Genomic DNA, 16,227 nt, shown 5'->3' with positions numbered 1-16,227 from the left:
TTTCCATTGCATATTCCTGATAATCTATTCAAAACTAGGGTATTATTGCAATAGCCTCTGAATAAATTTTCAGCAGAACATGCTCCCTTTCAAAATATCTTCACTCCTATACTAATGCTTTGCCTGTTCTTTCTAGTTCTCATTCATTCATACATCCCCTTTCCACATTTCAATGAAATCTTTGCACTTCAAGGAGAAAGATTTGGAAAAAGAGTACCAGAAAATAGTTTGGCATTAACTACAGACTAAATTTCCAGAACACAGATTCTCTAATGTCTTAGGAATGTGATCCAATGGGCACATTCTTCTGAGATAAAAATAGGTTGACAATAAAAAGTATTAAAAGATGCCAAAGCAATACAAGCTTTTTATTGTTAATTTCATTCTTGTGATTTTTCGTTTCAATAAAGAATCGATCCCAATTGAAATGCTTTCCCATCTGGTGGCTGCTCTGGAATTTCTGCCACGACTTTCCAGACATTTTATCTAATTTTATTTATATCCTAAATGGCTAAAAAGGAGAAGTCTGTATCAAGAGTGTGCATGTATGAATCTTTCAGCATAAAAGCTTAAGACACAGTCCAAAAGAGGATAGGATAATACTTTAGAACCTGACCAGTTTTCTCTCCATCTCCATGAGGAACTGCCACCAAATCAAATGAGAGAGAGAGAGAGAGAGGGAGAGAGAGAGGGAGGGAGAGAAAAAGAGAAAATGAATAAACTTCACTACTATTTCTATTGACAAAGTTCTTCTCAACAAGATGTCAGCTTTTATTCTATATACTTATAACCAGAAACTGCTCAATATCTGAATCTAATCTTTTAACCAAATAATAAGAAATGGTACCCAACATGAGCAGACACCTAGGGCAGATTCAGGTACCCATCAATAATTACTGTTTTGTTTCATACTACACACACACACATTCTCTAAATACTAGCTAACAAAACTAGTATTAAAGAGTTGGAGTGCTAAAACCACAAGTGATCACTTTTATTCCCCAACCGAACTAGTGAAGTAGATATAAACACTATCTGCATTTATAGAAAATAAACTGAGGCTTATAGAACTTAAATAACCTTGCCCAAGGTCACACAGATAGCCAGCAACAGAAAGGACTGAAATGTAAACATTCTGTCCTCAAAGATTTCTTTAGCTATATGTGATAGGATTTTAAAAGACTATCTCCCTCCTTACCTAGCACACAGTAGGTATACAATAGAAAATATAAACTGGCACTGGGAATCCGAAGGCCCCAAAATAGGCTGAGTGCTTATAAAAGGCACAGTTCATTGGAGCCAGAATGTTACCTATTATAAAAATAAGCTGATGGCTAGACCTGAAAGAAATCAAAGAGGGCCCCATGAGGATTAAGGAGAAGATATAATGAAAATCAGGAAGCTGGTTTAATGAGAAAGAAATTCAATATACTTCACCTCTCCTTCAATCTTTTTGTGTTTGGTGCATTCATCTAGAAACGACTCAGTCTGTTTTCTTACTACAGCTTTCCTTTTTCACATAGCCTGATACTATTCATGTTTCTTTAGAAGCATGAGACAAGAATAGTTTCTGGGGATGATTTTAAAAAGGATGGACTATTAGTAAAGACAGATGGATCAACATAACATGTGGGTTAATAAATATCTTTGGAAGTTATTGGCAAGCCTGTAGGTAGAGCAGTATGAAACAGAATTTACCAAGTCTGTGATTTTACAGAGTAACTTAGTTCTTTTATGACCAAAAGCTACATGAACTAAGTCCTCTCTAATGACTTCTGAAATAACACATAAAAGAAACTCAAATACAGGGACATACAAGGAGCAGGGAGAAAAGACCATTAATAAGAAAGTATTTAAAATATAGATATACTAATTAGTATAGTACCCTTAAGGAAAGTTAATGATAGTTATGGGAGAAAATAGTTACATATTCATTGTTTACAAGGAAAACTAGTCTCAGAGTAATTGGATTGGAAGACATCATAAAGAAAGGATGCTCTAATTCCTTCATTTCACTAAATGAAAATGGAAGCCCAGATAATGTACACCATATGCACATTTATATGGTTAGTGTAGGGCTTTTCCCACCACACACACTACCCCCAAGATTTTTTTTTTATCACGTTATGTTAATCACCATACGTTACATCATTAGTTTTTGATGTCGTGTTCCATGATTCATTGTTTGAGTATAACATACAGTGCTCCATGCAGAACGTGCCCTCTTTAATACCCATCACCAGGCTAACCCATCTCCCCACCCCCCTACCCTCTAGAACCCTCAGTTTGTTTCTCAGAGTCCATAGTCTCTCGTTCATCTCCCCCTAGATTTTTTATCACATAAAAAAACATAGTACCATCTTGCTTCTTTATCTTCTATGTGAGGCTCCTTCTGATCTTTAGATTTCTTCTTTTATATTTGTATCACCTCAGTCCTTCAAACCTTCCCTTTATGAGTCAGTGGCTGAATCTTTGTTTCAATCTAACTTTATTCTATTAATTAAGACTTAATTCTCCAACTTGTCATTATTCTTTTGAATTCTCAGACTATCACCCAAATTCTTTGTCATAGTCACCACAAAAGTTGTCTGTGCACTTACAGCTCATGATAAAATATGCTTCATTCCTGTAAAATGCTATGTACATGGAAGGCTAGGACAATTTTAGATTCCACACAACAAGATTGCTCCACAGAACATCTTACGATTCACAGTACGCTCCTCAATACACTACTTGCAAAGGATTCTTCACAACAATAATTATAGACAGCACATCCTTCTCTGGTTTGTCTAAGCCATCCCCTGGCATGAGGAAAGGTTTACTGTCATGTTGAAAAGGGAAACCCCAAGCACCTCCCAAAAGTTTGTTATTTTACTGGTGCATATTTTAACCTTCACCACCTTTCCATATTCCTACCCTCAGTATTCTCACTCATCCTTCCAGAACACCCGTTTCAATTCCCAGAATATACAATAAAATCTAAAAAACAAGTTTTACCTTTTGCTTACATGTTCTTTGTCTGTGCCAGACACAGTTCTAAGCATTTCACACTCATCTCTTACTGCCTTGTTTCAAGATAGGGACTGTCGCTGTCTCCATGCACAGGTGAGAAACTGAGACGGGTTAAATCATCTGATTGCTGTTAGAGAACTGGACCTAGGCATTTTGGATTTAGAACCTGTACTCTTAAGTACTAAGTCTCACTAATAAACATGCACAAAAACATCCATACATTTAATGAACGACACTGAGGCTAAATGTCAGCTGTAAATTTTACCTTCTGTTCTTCAAGGAATACAGTCATTATAAGAAAAAATACACAACTATGGAGAAAACTACATTCAAGTTCCCAACTATACTTGATCACTGGTCAAAAACATTCAGGTTTGTACAGAGCCCCACATTTTCAGAGTTTATCAAGATTTTCCTCTACGGGGAAAAGGAACACAGCCAGAGAGGCATAGCAGAAAAGTCTAAGCCAAAGACCTAAGCTTGTATCTATTCTATGGCAAACCTCATCATATTCAGAGAAATAATTTTTAAAATGTCTCTTCCATAAAGAGTAATACTAATTTAGATGCAGTTCACTACTGGAGAATGCATTAGGTGGGTGTCATGCATCCAGGAAATGCTCCATAAATATTAACAAATAATTACCAATGCTATAGATAATATAAATTGCACATGTCATACACACATCTGAGTTTTTTTAAAGTGTAAATTTAAAATAGGGTCTTAAATTATGTACAAGAACACTAAATGCAAAATTAACGCCATGAAAGCTACAGCAAGCACAGGATACAAAATATCCTGAGCCGTTACTTGGTAACTCAATACGAACAGTGATGCAGTTATATTGGGCTTTTTATTCCTTTCTTCAAAATCCATTCTCCATATGATTTTCAGTTTTAAATACTGAAGTCACTCAAGCTTGAAAAAAGTATTTGCACTCAGTTCAAGATAAATACAGGGTAATAATCTTGAATAAAAAGGATTATGGGAAAAGATATACATTGATATGAACATTTACTGAGGCCTAAACTATCAATCAATATGCCACTTATTATCAATTTGGGGGACAGCTACATTGCTTTAAGGGCTGACCAAAGACCTTCAACAGGGAAATAATGAACTGTGAAGCTGATTAGGATCACAGAAGTCACTTGGTCCTACCTTCTAGTTTTCCAGATGAGAACACTGAGACACAGACAGGAATAATTACTAGCCCAATGCCACCATGAATTAGTGGCAGAAAAAAGGTAAGATCTCAGTCTGAGAGACTACATTTGAAAATGTGAGAATCTTGGAAGGTGTCACTAGATTTTAAATAAATTTTGCATCCCATCTCATAGTTTATCCTTCAGTCAAGGATAAATGCATCTGCAGACATGTCCTGGCTTACAGAGAGTAGCCCAGCTCAGAGATTCACAGCAATAATTCTTGTGTGACTAAGCAAAGGCCTCAGCTGGTATAAAGCCCTGCATGCTTTCATCTCCTCACTGTCATCCTGGTCCAAACTCTCCCTGTAGGAAGAGCCCTTAGAGGTAGTAACTTCTAGCTTTCTAAAAAATTCAGATGATTTTAGTTGATAAGCATTTAAATAGGTTATGTTCTTCTAAGTCCATACACTGGTAAATAAGGCTATTACAGGGGAAAGTCTTGGGTACGTGAAATATATATGACTCTGACAATAAATAGTGCACCTTTCTAAGGTATCTGCAAGCAGATACCTTAGAAATACTAAGTTCCTGTGACCTAAACCAAAGATAGGGGAAATAAAACAATCCCTTCTCTGGAAAGATGATAAATGGGCAGTTTGTGGGAGGAAAGTGATGGTAACATTTTTTTAATCTGTATTTTTATGGCAAAATGCCACAACCGTGTACGTACTCTGCTTAAAGAATATTCACTTGAAGGAAACTATCATCTCAAAACTTTTTTCAGGAAAAGCCTAGATAAAAATCGGTGAACTGGGATGAGGTGGGAGAAGGTGGGCTGAATTTAGGCCCCTTGCCTAACAAGCTGAGTCATTCAGAGTAAGCACAAGACTAGTTCAAATGAGCTTAAATCTTGTACACATGTACATGTTTATGTTTACATGTACATATGTATTTATTTTTCACATATTTTAATTAGTGTCAAAGATAGTAGTGATGATAGAAAACAGCCCTGGAATAAAAACCACAAAACTTCATTTCTCATTCCAAATATGCATTTACCTGGCTTCTGGTCTTGATCAAACCTATAGCTTCAGGATTCTAGAGCTAGAAAAACAAAAATCTTAGAAATTGCCCAGGGTAATTTCCTCATCTTATAGATGGGGAAACTGTGCTTATTAAGACTTTTCAAAAGCAAAGTCCAGGTAACTAAGTAGCTGAGCTACTAGGACTCAGTGAGGAACCACTTTAACCTCTTTCAATATTATCTTTTACTACTGTAGAACCTGGAAAGTTAAAACCCACCTTTCACAGATTCCCTTGATATTTAAATTCTTCACATGATCAAGGTTTTACCAAACTCACAAACGTAGAGAGTGAGCATTATGAGTGGGCTAGTACAGAAGTGAAGTTTTTGGGTCTCTGTTAGAATTACCTAACTTGTAGGCTGCATATAGGGAAAGAAGTGAATTGATGAAGATTTTCTCTTTCTCCTTCTTCTTTATGGGACCACGAAATTGAAAAAGTTGCAACAAAACATTTGAAATATATCATTAAATTTGTATATTGTGCATAGAAATTCATCACAATTTCTTTAAATACTGTTTTTTTAATTTTTTTTCAATTTGGGAACCAAATTTTCCCCAAGGAAATATCTCCAAGTTTTAAATATACAAAGGGGAAACATTTTAATTTAGACAACCTGAGCACTACTTCTGAAGATCAACATATAATGAACATAATTTCTTAAATAAAATGTGGGTTGTTTACATACTTACATGTATTTTTATTATGAAATGCTAGGAAGATTTCTGAATTTTTAGAAGAGATGAAATCAAAAGCAAAGATCAGAAGAAAATGTACATTCCAGAAAGGCCAAGTCTAGTTTGGAAAATAGAAGCAGGGCTATCATCAATAACAGCCAGAGTAAGTCAGACCAAAAGTTGTTTACATTTATAACTAAGGAATCTTTCCAGTCGATGAAAATCTGTTTATGTATTTCATCCCTTCCTTATTTAATCCTACCCATTAACTATAATGCAAACATTTTAAATCAGGTATTTCATCCAAAAACCTCAATACATTTATTAGATATGAACAATAACTGATATGCAATAAATTGTTACTCACCAATACATATACGCACAGAGAAAACAGTAAGGTCAGATATATTTCAGCTGTGTTTAATCAATGTTCTCAGTCCCAAATTAAGCCCTCCCTTGCTAACCAGAATGCCACTGCAAACAGGATGTTGAAACACAGGAGCCATTTCTCCCGTAGCATCCAAGGACAATCTTTCACATTCAAATTGCCTTTTACATTAATGGACATGCTAAAAGGATCTGCATTCAGTTATTCATGAATCATATTGTTTTACTACTTCAGAGATAATGGATTGCATTCACCTCTTATCATGTTTGATTCTAATTTTCAAAAAGGAACTTTGGCTGGGCACAACTTAGATAAATGCTGTTAAGTATATGATTGCATGAGGATGTGTATGTAGAGTGTTTAGAAGAGGCCTGCCACACATTTAATGCTCCATTAAAAAGCTATTAATGTTATGATTAGAAAATAAATCTTCAGTAAAGTGGTATTGATGACAGGAACATATTTTAATATATTGTAGATAAATTTCTGGTATTTCAAAGTATTTTACAAACTTTGGTACAATACATAAACTACCACAATGGGAACTCCTTCAAAACAAGGACCGTCTTTCCCACACATAGTACACTATCAATACAATATATATTTGTAAAATTAATTAAGACATGAATGAATGAAATGCCATTAGCCAAGTGTTAGAAACTACCATTCTTAGGATATAAGTGAATACAATGTGTCTGGACTAGGTAACAAGAGCAAGGGATTCCAGGAAAATTTTAAAACTAAAATTGACTAACATACCCATTATCTTGTTGAAAACATATTCTGCAAAAAGGCTTGTAGCAATAGCTTAACTGTTGTAGCAGAGGATGCTTCCAAATGCTATAACCTGAAGAAGACTCAACCATTCTGCCAACATGCCTATAGATCCCCATCACTGGTATTACTCCTTTGTGCAATTTGCTAGCATAGGACCCAGAGTTGAAGAAGAAAGGCAAACACCACATGCTAATTCTTTAATCTGTGTTACCTTATCCTTTTTGGTCCACTATAATCATTCTCACTTATTCATTTGTTTATTCAATAAATATTTATTAAGTTCCTATGACATGGCATATACTGTGGATGGATAGGACCCTTACCTTCTCTTAGCTTAGTTTGGAATAGAAGATCGCTGGGACCGAGGGTGTCTGTGTGGGGCTGGAAGATTACGGGAGAGTAAGAGGGGTAAGACACAGTGCTTACTGCATCTCTCTTAGGTGGCAACACAGTGCTCGGCACCCCTTCTCCAGAGTCTCTTCTTTCAGGAAATGGCCCCTCCAGTCATCCAGATACTCTGGTCAATCATTTTGGAGTCATCTCTAATTATGTCCCTTTCACTTCCACCCTACTCTACATCTCATCAGCAAATTCTGTCCACTCTGCTTTCAAAGCATGTAGCAACATGAACCAGTTCTTCCCACATTCTCCACTACCACTCCAGTCCATCTTCACATCTGACCAGTATGAGGTTCCTCTACTCCCTCTCTTAGGCCCCTATAATCTATTCTCTCTGAAGGGACTGAAACAGAAATATCATCCTCTTTTTCAAATACTTCAATGGTGTCTGGTTGGGTTTAGAATAAAATTCATGTTCAAGTTCATGTTGTGGCCTGTCAAATTCTATGTAATCTGGCTCCCAGTCACCACACCAGTCTCTCTGCCGATCCCTGCTTTTCTCACCGTGTTCAATCCCTCTGGCCTCCATGCTCTCCCACGAGCATTCAAGCACATTCCCACTTCAGACCTGCCGCACTTGCAACAGAGCTTTTAACCTCAGAACGGCATGCTTCTTTCTTGTGTTTATCAGGTGTCGCCTTCTCAGAAGGCCCAACATGATTACCCTACCTAAAATCAATTATGCCCCTAATCCATTCGCTATCCCTTTAACCTGCTTTAATGCTCTTCATAGCACTTGCTGTTTTCTGACATCAGAATGCATTATGTGAACATATCCATAAGAGCAGGGTTTTGTCTTTATATGGCTCAGCATCTACAACAGCACATAGCAAGAGTTAAGAACACATTTTTTGAAGGAACAAATTATTCATTAAATTCCTACATTCTCTGAAGTTGCTAATATTATTTTATAGTCAAAAACAGTAAGATGAAAACAGATCATGCAACCATTTTTGGAAACAGTTTGAAAATATTTTGGAAATGGGGCTTTATGGTTGAGGACTAGATGCCTGTACAGGATGGAAATAATGAGGAAGGAAGTAGAAATAAGGAAGACAAGGTATTTTTTTTAATTTCCCAATTTCCTTAATTTTAATGCTACAAATAAATACTTTGGGAAAAATCATACCTTAATTCAATAACTCAATTTGTTTCTTAATTTCAGGTTAAATTAAAAACCCAAAACAATGGTCATTACTTACAAAAGATGAGGAATTATGGAAAACATATAGTATCCATGACTTAATTACTCCCCCATTTTCCTGTTTCCATATCAAACACAGGCCTCACTTATGATACATTAGACCAGGCACAAATTGTAATATGAAAGTAAGACATAGAACAATATAGTTGGAACTTGTAAGGATGAAAGAGCTTACAGCCAAAGGAACATTGGAAAGTAAGATAAGGCCTAAAGAGGATTATAGTATCTTTGTTGGATAGGTAGGTTTTGTGTTTTGTTTTAGATGTATCCTCAGGACTAATGAATGCTTTGGGTACTAAAGAGAGTAAAGCTCAAGTCAAGTTTACTGCTTCCATATGGTTCCAAACACATATGCACAATGGTAGATTCAGTAAGAGCAAACAAACAAACAAAAGTTTAAGTCATTTTCCTAGAAAAGGCATTGTGTTGCTAGAACTTTAATGAGCAAGAGTTCAGATGCAAGCCAGAGCAAAAAGTCAAACTTAGAACATCATTTTGTTGGTGCCTTTCCAAAACAGCAATTTGATAAAAGAGCATCTGCACGTCTTTTATCTGCAAACTTAATTTCATTATTGCACTATATTGTACTTAAAATAAAAACAGATCCACACATTTATTAAAATTGTAATGAATGAATCACTTAGGCTTTGATCTCCTACACCAGTTTCAGTAACCTCCTTTAAAGGGAGATCAATTAGGCATACTTTTTCTTCTTCTTTTTCAAATAATACTCTCAGACAGAACTTTTGAACTTTGTTTTATCAAAATTTAGGCATAGCAAACATTATAAGAAATAAAATAAACTATGCCCCATTCATGCATTTGATTAAGACAGGCAGCATTATTTCATTCTTGATATGAAAAAATACAATTTTACATTTAATAAAATCTCCCAAATGTTGTCTGACACAGTACACTAAATAAACTCTTATGACACAACCAGAAGCTCTATTAAAACATAGTGTTTCTAGGAAAGTACTCTTTTCATCAACTGACAAGCCTTGAAATACATGAAAATACAATCTTACTCCATATTGTGAAGGTTTTGACTTATTTGCTGTAATACACCACTGCTTTTGTGTTCCAAAATACAAAGTAAGAGATTCCTATAATGACAAATTTGTTAAAATGACTTTCCATAAGAAAAACACATTCATTTTCCAGTGCATATAAAGAGCATTGTTATGAATCTAAAAATCTCTTCTGCATACCTAGGAATGAAGTGACCCAAACAGGCTACACAGAGGTAAGAATTTTCCATAAATGTAATGAAAAGAGAACAAAAGGAGATACATCATCAGAAATATTACATCATATATATAAGATAATACACAAGATATAATTTTTGAAATGTTATTTTCTTCGCTTTCTAAAAATGGAATGATGAAAATAATTTTGGGCTCATGTTCCTGTTCCAGCTATGAAACTAATTTTTTGACTTGGAGAGTTCTCCACCTTCTCTTTGTCTCAGTTTGTTCATATCTAAAATCAGAGTGACTGTAGTAGATACTCTTCATGGTCACTCTTAACTCGAAAATTCTATGGATTCTGTAGCTTGGATATTTTCCATATTTTCATTGTTTAGTAAATTCTTCTTGACAAATTAATGACAAATTAATACTGAGTTCAAACATTAAAATATAGGCTCCTTCAGCTGAAGGAACTGGTGAATTTAATGATTTTTAAAAAGGAGGAGGAAGAGAGGTTTTAGATATAACTATCCAGGAGTGTCCTAAAGTTCTGCTCACTCAAGCTTCCAATATTACATGCAGCCTTCATAAGGTAAAACAACATACAAGTATAGAGGGTCTTGAAGGAACAATGAATTCCTGAATAACTATAATTTATGGGCCAGCTGTGATAACACTACTAAAGTAATGTGAGGCCTATGTTTAATTAAATTATATTTATTACTTCTGTAGGATATTCAAATCTAAAATAAAGAATACAGACCACTGAGATCAGTATTTCGGGTCATGTCCACATATGATTCCAATTACTCAATATTCCAGAATGAGAAGAAAATGATTAGGGATTAATTATGGTGGCTATTAAAGCTTTTCTTAAAACTTCCTTTCTAAAAAATCAGTATCACACTTAATCATCAAGATATCCTCTTTAAAAAATGATTTATTTATAGTCTACCTCCACGTAGGATTTGGGGTAACTATACAAGACATGGACAAAATTTTAGCTGAAAAAAGAAAGACTGCCCAAAATATAATCAGATAAACTAGATGTATCACAAATAAGTAACTTATTCGCCTCTTGGGGTCCTCCTGTTCATGGAGCAAAATGAAAATAGATGGGCCAAATAGAAAGATGCATCTTTCTATCAAAGGTAAGAATAAAAAAGAAAGAAGGGAAGGAGGAAGAAAGAAGTTGAGTAGTAACTGTTCTTGTAACTGTTACCAAACAAGAAAGGAGTTATGGAAACAAAATACCATTACTTTGCAATTTCAGCTAGTGAATGTAGTGGCCGTTCTTCTCTGCTTACCATTTCAGCCATCACCTTTTTAACAGTTTTAAGCTTTCTTTTCACAGAACTGCTAAAATCTAATTTTAGTAATCTCCTTTCTCCTAATCATCCCATCTTAATCCTAGATGGACCCTCACTTGGTTTTTGAAGAAAACTTGAAAGAAACCCAGCCATTTATCAGATTTCTGGATTTGGAGGAAGGAAGCCCTGGCTCAGGACCTGCCTAATTTCCCCACGGATGGTGGACACATAACAGGCAAACCGCTGCTTACATACCTGCTCAGGCAAAGCCTTAGATAAGTCAAAAAAAAAAAAAAAGCATAAATAAACAGATTCTGGGTGAGAAAACAAAGGAAATATGCAGAGCATAAAAAAGACACACCAGCCACTAAATAAATATTTGCTTTTAATACAGGTTATTTCTGTCTTCGGTTGCTCCACATCCTTTCTCTCTCCATCTTGCCAGTATTTTGTATTTTCTTTGGACATGTAATTGACCTAGTTGGTATTTCATTACATGACAAATATGCATATTTTAAAACTTATGAACATTTTAGAAAATTAAGTTTCATGAAGGTAACTTTAAAGTATATGATTTTATAAATAAACATTTGTTAAAAAGAAATTTGGGAGTACAGCAGTTTGCTGTTTTTTTTTTTCCTCACCTATAAATTGTGATGTAAATATATTATTTGAAATTAAAGGGATATCAGAAACTTGGAGAATCACTTCTTCACCCATCTAGAGGAGTACTTATGCCAAGATAACTGGGAAGTCTGGATTAGAAGGAAAGCATGGTTTGTAAGCATGGAAACAAATCAAAGGAATGGGTAAAGTCCTGAGGAATACTAATTTTAGAGGATGGTGAAACTTAATGAATGAATCTTGCATCAAGAGATAAAGCATAGGAATGCCTAGGTGGCTCCAGTCAGCTAAGCGGCTGCCTTTGGCTCAGGTCATGATCCCAGGGTCCTGGGATCAAGACCCACATCGGGTTCCTTGCTCGGTGGGGAGCCTGCTTCTCCCTCTGCTCTCCGCTCCCCCTACTTGTGCTCTCTCCCTCTCTCTGACAAATAAATAAATAAAATCTTTAAAAAAAAAAAAAGATAAAGCATATCCAATAGTTACTAGAATATGCATGTCTGCCTATAACAAGCTGTTTGCAAAAATAAGCCAGTTTATTTACTGTGATATGTTCATTTCGCCACTCCTGGTTTCCTCTGATGACTCTGTTAACTGATCTACAACCTACATCTTCCTCTGGATTTCACTGTACGTTCTCCGCTTTCATTTCCATTTCTCATTCTCTCCATCCCAAGTCAACAATTAGCCTACCCATATCCTAATCACTCAACTCTAGGCCTCTCCTTATTTCCCATGAACAAACCTACACTTTTTGTTGTGGTTCTAGATACAGTGGAAGTGGACAGTCTTCCAAACATGTACCCATCTAGTGGCAGTCACAGACCTTTCTTACGAGAACCTCTTTGTCTCATTTGAGTCCACAGTTTTCTCCAGTTCTGCTTTCCATCCAAGATCTATCTACCTTTGTAGTCACAGCAGTCTCTCTAAAATTACAATCTTATATGACTCCCTGTTCTTTTAACTCTACCACTGAGTCAAAAGGTTAGTTACAAGCCTCTTAATACAGCTTATAAGATTTGCACAGCTTAGTTTGTGGCCTATATTAAACCACTTTCACCATTTTTCCTCTATGTACCATAAATTCTAAACTATTTTCAGTTCTGCAAGTGAGGAACAGTCTCTTCTTGCATGCTTTCTCTTTTTCCTTCTGTTCCCTTAGTTAACTCCCATCCACATTCAAGTCTCACCTTAGCTGTCTTATCCTTTGGGAGGCCTTCTGTACCTCCTAAGTCTGAGTTTTATATGCTTTATCATTAGTGTTGGTTATTCTATATTGTAGTTGACCTTATATATTTCTATATTCACCTACAGAAATATAAACTCCGTAAGAGTAGTGACCAGGCACATCTAATCACAAATATGTCCCCAGTGTCTAAGCCTAATGACTTTAAATATCATTTAAAATATCATAAGTGTTTAAAAATTTCTCTCTGGTGCATTGATTACCACCTTAAGACACTATAATAAGCTATAGCTATTGATCCATTTATATTTCAGAGTTCCATTTTGTAATAAACTATATTTGTTTTGATATGTAATTGGACATATTTTCATATCATTATCAAAGGATTAGTAAAAACTAGGGTTTTCTGAAGTACTTCTGGAATGCATAGACAGAAATCAAGGAAAAAATTATTGCCCAAAGAAAAACTGATGCAATACCCATTTATCAGTTTTGGAATCGAAGGAGGGCCAAAAATGTATTGCACTATAATTTCTGAATTATCTACAGAAGTTTTGGTGATACAACAGGAAAACCAGGAATATACTTTATTTATGAGTCATAAAGAAATAAATTTGAAATAAATGCCAAAGTCAAACTAAGTTACCTGGAAATTGTTAAGGGTGTAGGAAAAGTTTGCATAATACATAGTTAACCACTATGCACTTAAGAACATATTTTACCTATATCCTTTTTCTGTGTTTTACATATTATTCTCTTTTTTTATGTTTATGGAATTACTGACACCTGAGAGTTCTGAAAGGAGAAAAGAGTAATACTATTAAATAAACATTTTCACGGAATGCATTTTTACATGTCTTCATTTCTTAAAATCGGTAAATTCTCAGATAAAATGTCATAAAATATATTTAACTAAATGTGAACAAATCCTTAGAGTAGTAGTCTGCAGAGGTTAGAAAAAATTTTTTCTGGGATATTTCCTTATTTTCAATATTTGTCATCTTAGTAGGTACATCGTTTGAATGTTTTATGATGAAAAATAAGCCAAAATATCAAGGAAAAAAATCACAGAGTGATATAGCCTTAAAAGAGAAAGAAACACTAGAAAAAATAATTACTATTTCACAGAGTGGAAGGAAAAAACAAAATCAGGAATATTATATTAATGATTAGATGGAGAAAATAAGAGTCAAAAACAAGGGACTCATATGTATGTTGAGGTTTGCCTATAGTCTTCCTGTAAAGTCTTTGGAAACCATATCTAGAGGTTTCTTCTTGATCATGGCCAGCAATACATCATTTAGTTGGGAAATACATTCATCCATACATAAAAGAGATGAGGTATAAAGAAAAATACAAAAGTCAAATTGGCTAAAACCAAATTCCAAATAAAAGAAATACTCTCAAAGTTTAAGAGGATCTCAAACGCTATTATGGTCTCCAAAAAGAGGAGGTTGACTCTTGATCATTTGTATATATGACTCCACAGGACCTACACAAGCTATTCTAAAGCTGTGAGTGGTGACCGTGGAGACACAAGACACAGGGGAGAAAGCGTGGGGTTGTAGAAGCCTATGGGGTTTGAAGCCTATGTTCAAATTCTCTCCTTGCTGCTTAGACACTGTGTTTTTGCTAAATGCAAAACAAAAATAGTAAATCTAGTTGTAGGGGTGAAAATTAAATGGGATAACATACATAAAATTGATAATACCAGTATATAATAGACAATCAGTAAATATCAATCCCTTCCTCCTCTCACACATCGCTACTCAAGGCATTTTAAAAATACATTAATTTTACTTGATATACCACATGATTTTAAATTGTGTATAAAGATTATCAGTAAATACTAAAAGTCATCAAAATAATGATGATTTCTCAATGAAGTATTTTAACACTTTATAAGTGGTCACAGTCACAAAACATTTTGTTAGATTTTTTTAAAACTTGTACTTGGATACTTACATTTTTCTAGAGATTTGCCTTTAATTTAATAACAATATTAGGATTTTTTGTGGAGGTAAATCACATTATTGTTTTAACTTTAGTTTGTGTTTATGTTTTTGTTTTAACTGGGAAAATCAGAGATAGACAGTGAAAGGAAACCAATGTCCAATAAGGCATAGCTAGTTGGTGAGAAAGCAAAAAAAAAAAAAAAAAATGCAATCCACCAATTAATCATTCTACCAAATATCTTTAGTTCCTATTGAAATCATGAGTTGGTAAATAACCTGGATATCTGAATAAATTCTTGCCACTTAATTCCAATCTTGCTCTCAATAATTTCAAGGAGGTGACCCATAAGGGCCAGATCTAAGCTAGAAATTATGACTAATGGAAAGATCTAAGTCTTTCCTCTACAGGCTTTTAGCATTTTCTATAGAAATTTAGTTGCACAAGCACCTGAATAGCCTGTGTGTTGGCTCATGCCAGCTAAATCTTTGAGGAAGAGGTAAAAGAATCATTTTGGGTTAGATATGAAAAACTTTATGCAACAAATGCATATTTGGAAACTGCAAAATGAGCATGCAAATCAATTTACATGCATGGTTGAATGAATATAGATGAGCTATTTTCAAAGTATAGGCATCCTGGTGTAGCATATCTGTACAAAAGGAATAGGAAGGAGGTGAATTGCTCAGCTTAAGTCATCTATTTATAATTTTCAATGGAAAATTGCATTGTCAGTTTCCATTATGCCTGCACAAATTTAGACAAATTAAAGAGTCAACTAAGTAATTATTGATAACATACACATGTATGAAGTAAAGCAGGAAAGCCTTGTCAGTCATTTGGAACTTCTCAGATGTTTCTAGAAGTTCCATTAGGAAGAGAAAATATTACAAGAATGATAATACACTTGACTATGAAGCCAATTTGAGACACAGCACTGACTTATTCAGCCATCTCTCAAGTTTTATTTGGAGAAATTGAGGGCAGGGGGAGATATTGTAAATGGAACATTAACAGAAATCACTCTGCTGAGAAGAAATATTACATCTGCTTCCAGACCCTGCACCTTATCAGGACCCCTCTATTAAGTGCAAGGAGAGTGATCATATATCCTGACAAATGGGTACAAGTTAAATAAGTAAATAAACAAATAATCAATCAATCAATCAATCATTCAATCTTTGGAATTATACAGGATTTAAATGCTGTAGTTCTCTCTTTTATGATATTCTTTCAGAATATATCCTGCAAGGTTAATGTCATATTTTGTTCTGACAAC

General features: G+C 34.8%; 1 protein-coding gene across 20 annotated transcripts in view; it reads right to left on the bottom strand.

Moving 5' to 3' along the window:
* Positions 1-16,227, bottom strand: part of NRXN1 (neurexin 1) — a 1,124,404-nt gene that overhangs the window by 1,093,478 nt on the left and 14,699 nt on the right. The window contains exon 2 of one of the 20 annotated variants that reach the window (XM_028103977.1): positions 3,694-3,699. The exons of the other annotated variants lie outside the window; for them this stretch is intronic. Within the exon in view, the coding sequence (XP_027959778.1) occupies positions 3,694-3,699 (6 nt within the window). The remainder of the gene's footprint in view (positions 1-3,693; positions 3,700-16,227) is intronic. 20 annotated transcript variants of the gene reach the window in all.

This window comes from Eumetopias jubatus, unplaced genomic scaffold, assembly GCF_037043125.1.
Source record: "Eumetopias jubatus isolate StellerSeaLion01/CBP00866 unplaced genomic scaffold, mEumJub1_p1.0 scaffold_9, whole genome shotgun sequence".
NCBI classification, from domain to species: domain Eukaryota; kingdom Metazoa; phylum Chordata; class Mammalia; order Carnivora; family Otariidae; genus Eumetopias; species Eumetopias jubatus.
The sequence above is the reverse complement of the archived record's forward strand: the minus strand, read 5'-3'. Positions and strand labels throughout refer to the sequence as shown.